The sequence below is a fragment of the Cariama cristata genome, unplaced genomic scaffold, assembly GCF_000690535.1.
Source record: "Cariama cristata isolate BGI_N322 unplaced genomic scaffold, ASM69053v1 scaffold19999, whole genome shotgun sequence".
NCBI lineage: Eukaryota > Metazoa > Chordata > Aves > Cariamiformes > Cariamidae > Cariama > Cariama cristata.
The window spans coordinates 7,409-11,692 of NW_009637642.1; the positions used below are offsets into that span (position 1 = coordinate 7,409).

Genomic DNA, 4,284 nt, shown 5'->3' on the forward strand with positions numbered 1-4,284 from the left:
CATGGTCCCATTACTTAAACCCCACACAGGACCAGCCAGCCTGGCTGCAGAGACACGGCCGGATTTCCCCTCCTACCTTCTGGCTTGAGGATGGTTTTAACTTTCTGCAGAAAGGGCTTTTCCACGAAGGCTGGGGGCGGGCAGCTCATCCCCACCTTGAGGTCTTTGCTGTCCACATCGAACATGACAACGTCATACTGGGCTGGGGCTGCAGGAGGGAACGCAGAGACTTGTCATCCCGTGGGACAGAGAGGAGCTACACACGGCGGGGAGGCAAGGAATGGGGTGGTCAAGACACCGCCCCTGCTGTGTTATGGCCACTTCTCTCTCCTGGGGTTTCTCTTTGCAAATGAAACCCATGGCAACAGCCCTCGGCACTGGGGGAGGCAGCGAATCTAAGGTCCCCTGCACACGTTGGCAAGGACAGGCCTGTGAGCTGCAGAGACCTGGCGAGGCTGGAGATCATGACCTATGGCAGGAGATGGGCAGGGATGGGAAGCAGAGGGTGAAAGCAGCCCAGGACTCCGGTCCCCAGCATGTCACCCACTGGGCTCAATGGGGTGCCCGGGATGCTCCGCAAGACGGTACCTTCAGCTGCCAGCTTGGCCACGTAGTCCAGGCCATCGGAGACGTGCACCCGCATCCGGTCACCCTGGGAGAAACCGAACCAGCGCGTAGCCACCTCCAGCATGGAGGGGTCGATCTCCACCACGGCCACGTGGGCCTGCGAGAAGTAGTCGTGGATGAAGAGGGGCAGGCTGACCCCACCAAGCACCACCACCAGCCACCCCAGCGAAGAGAGTGACCAGTGAGCCACCAGGATGGCCATGCTCCCACTGCTCATCCCACTCTCCAGCCCCAAAACACTTCGGGAAGGGTGCACAGGACACCTTGGCCAGGAAAGCCTTTCCCCAAGGAGCCGGGGCATGGAGACACACGTGCGCCTGCCCCCAGAACAGCCTCCCACTGCTGGCCTCATCACCTGGGAGGGCGTCGGGGCCCCCCAGCAGGCAGAGCCCCGCAACCATGGCCTTGTGGTGCTCGCAGCACAGGTAACTCTTGTCGATGGCTGCAGGTGGCTCAGTGGGGCTGGGTTTCTTCTTGTCCTTCCTCCGTTTCTTCTGGCCTGAATGAAAGGAGGCATCAGCTGGTAAGGCACGGTGGGAGGCAGGTATGCCTTCTGGGGACTAGCCACCCCCAGCCCCTGTCCCACCCACAAGGCAAGCAGCAGAGTGTAAAAACGCTCACAGAGCTGCTCCGGAACAAGGCAGGCAGGTCCCAGCAGAACTTTTATCTTCCTCCTGAATCAATCTCACTCTCTGCCACCCCAAAAAGTCACTCTTTGCCCCTGCACCTTCCCGGCTGCCCCACATACCCGGGAGAGATGCAGGGGCCAGCAGCCGAGCCTCTGACTGCACCACATTCCTGTTGCGGAGGAAGATGAGGCGGCGGAAGTAGCAGGTGCCATCCCCCTTCACGTCCTCGATGACATACTCCCCACTCAGGGCACTTGTGTCGCGGTGCCGCACCGTCCGCATCCCAATGTCCCCTCCCACGGACAGGAAGGGCACCTGCAGGAAAGACAGGGACTGGGGTGAGGAAGGAAAGGCTACAGGAACAGATCCTGGCTTTCCAACTGTCCTGACCACGGCTAGAGATCTGGGATGAAGCAGACACAGTGCAGGAGCAGCGGGATGTGCTGTAGGCAGCCACACGGGAGCTGGGGACCAGTACATGGGACACCAGCTTCCCTCCCATACATGTGTTGGGTTATGGGGAGCAAACACCCCAAGACTTCTTGCAAGAGCTGTGGTCTGGGGAGTTGGGGCAGGCAGGAGGAGACAGAAGGGACAGGAGAAGTTAAAGCCAGCATTAAGAAGGGGCTGGACGCTCTTGGGGTTTTAGGATGCCTGGTTCTCTTGGGATGCTGGGTTTTGGAGGGCAAGGACTTCACACTGAATCCTGCCACACAGGCATCTCAAATCCTGTCTCCAAGCAAAGGCAGCCAGCTGGAGAGAAAACCAAGAGGAGCTACACCTGAGGCCAGTCTCCTCCTGTCACCGTTCAACCAGGACACCTCCTCACCAAGGCAGCCAGCTCACCCATTGCAGCTTAGTCTGCCTTGGAGAAGAGGGATTTGCTGCTGGCAGAGAGCCAGCCAGGCCCCAGTTTTGGGGAAGCAAAGCGAGGGGGCCAGCCGGCGGGGCTCACCTGCTGCCGGGCAGGGAGGCCCGGTGGGGCCAGCTCCATCACCTTCCCCGACAGTTCCACCTGGATGCCAGCCATGCCCTCGTAGTGCTGCTCCCTGTGCAGGGCCACAGTGACCAGGCGTCCGAAGCCCGCGCTGGCAGCCAGCTGCTTCCGCCCTTCCTCTGTCCCAAAGAGCCACTCGGTTTCTCTGCCCTGCGGGACTGCAGAATGGGCTGCCATCAGCCTGGGCCAGTCCCAGTCCCTGAGCGATCACCCCAGCCTCCAAGAGAGGAGCCACAGCGAATGGCACATGAGGAGGTACTGCTGCATGCCTAGAGCCGTGGTCTGCAACCGTCAAGAGAGCCAGGACCTTCCCCGTTTTGGACAGGCTCGTGCAAGAGGCTGGAAAAGCCACATCTCATAAGAAGGGGGCATCCAACAACCTCACGACCCATCTCCAGGCTGTGCTAAGCCCCAGCTTTGCAGATGCGCAGGGAGGAAACAGTGCTGCTGGCAGGGCCCGACACGTCTCCACAAGGTGCAAGCACAAGAGTGAAGCGCAGCCCCAAGCAGCCTGGCTCTGGCAAGTCAGGATGCCCACACAGACCCGCAACGCCTTTCTGGCCATGTCTGCTGCGCTCTGGCTTTATGCAGCGACGTGCTACAGCAGCTGTCACCAGCATCAAGGCAGGAATCACCACCCTGGAGGCTGAGCTGGCAGTGACCCTCTGCTGCCAGATGGGCATCCGCTCAGCCACCAAGCTCTGTGCCAGATCTCTGCTTGCACCACCAGGCAAACACATGTCCCATTGCAAAGCCAGGATTAAAACATCAACGAAACCCGCACAGGTGGGTTATTTCCCTCTCCAGCCCCAACTTCAGCAGGGCCAGGACTGCTGGCCGTTTTGCAGCTCCTTGCCAGAGCACCATTTCATTGCAGGCAGGAGGGGCTGTACTCACTGATGAAGATGGCAAAGTGATTGTCCCGGGAAGGTTTCATCGAGGGGCTGTCGACCACGTGCAGCGTGTAGCGAGGCATCCCGCTCTCTTTGTCACACAGATCCAGGGAAACCTGCTCCCCGCAGGGAGCTTTGCTCAGCTGGCTGCAGAGCAGGGAGTAATGCTGCCTGTCCTTCACTGCCGCCACCAGCTGCTCCACGCTCTCCACCCGCATCGGCTTGTCCTGCTCCTCGGGGCAGATCTCCAGGATCTGCAGTGCCGACCCAGGGATCTTCCTGAACTTTGTCATGACATAGACGAAGACTGGTAGGACAAACTGCTGCTTGTCCCCACTGCCAGCCACCTGATGGACACGCACGACCCAGCCTTCCTGGGAGAAGTATTCCACCGCTTTCTTCAGCACATGGGCTTGAGCCAAGGAGACACAGAGGTAGCGCCCTCCTACCTGCAGGACCCGGCTGATCTCGGCAAACATCTTGTCTACCTTGGCTAGAGTGGCCTCTTCTTCGTCGGTGAGGACAGCATCCAGCGTGCCCTTGTCCAGGACCACCTGGAAGTGGGCGTCAGGGAAGTCCATCTGAAGCATGTCCATCAACAGGTAGCTCATCTTTGGCCTCTTGCTCCTGCTCCGCTCTTGCATCTGACGGATCACTGCATCGCTGATGTCGATGTTTACGATGTCCTCACACATCCCCACATCATACATCTGCTCGCTCAGCTCCGAGTTTCCACAGCCCACCACCAGAACCTGGGGAGCGGCACAAGAGCAGTGTGATGGTGTCAACACCCTGGAAACGCGCCCCAAAGCATTTTACAAGCAAATATCAGGCACGACCCTGAGCCCTCTGTGAAAACGACACCTGCAAACCCACTCGCCAGGGCCCTGAGATAACACTTCCATATAGGAAAATCACACGGGCACAGAAGCGATGCGTCTGGTGCATCTCTTTTGGGGACGATCTGGGTGTTTTAACCCCAGAGCTCCCCATACCAGGGCAACCCGTGGGTCTCTCCTGTTCTCTTGCTGTGGCACATCGGAGCCTCCGCATCGTCTGTGTCAGCGCACGATGGCAGTTTAAGCCGGGACACGGCGGCACAGAGCTCGCCGCGCAGGAGAAGCCCAGCCCCGGGGAG

The 4,284-nt window shown here is 59.7% G+C and overlaps 1 protein-coding gene across 1 annotated transcript in view; it reads right to left on the reverse strand.

The window, feature by feature from the left end:
• The window catches only part of METTL13 (methyltransferase like 13), a gene marked incomplete at its 3' end in the record, with an annotated part of 4,436 nt that extends 544 nt beyond the window's left edge, over positions 1–3,892 (reverse strand). The window contains exons 1-6 of the mRNA XM_009708420.1: positions 3,151–3,892; positions 2,212–2,411; positions 1,376–1,571; positions 966–1,126; positions 589–784; positions 77–208 (exon numbers count right to left, since the gene is read on the reverse strand). Coding sequence (XP_009706722.1) covers positions 77–208; positions 589–784; positions 966–1,126; positions 1,376–1,571; positions 2,212–2,411; positions 3,151–3,856 — 1,591 coding nt within the window. The remainder of the gene's footprint in view (positions 1–76; positions 209–588; positions 785–965; positions 1,127–1,375; positions 1,572–2,211; positions 2,412–3,150) is intronic.
• Positions 3,893–4,284: the final 392 nt, after the last annotated feature.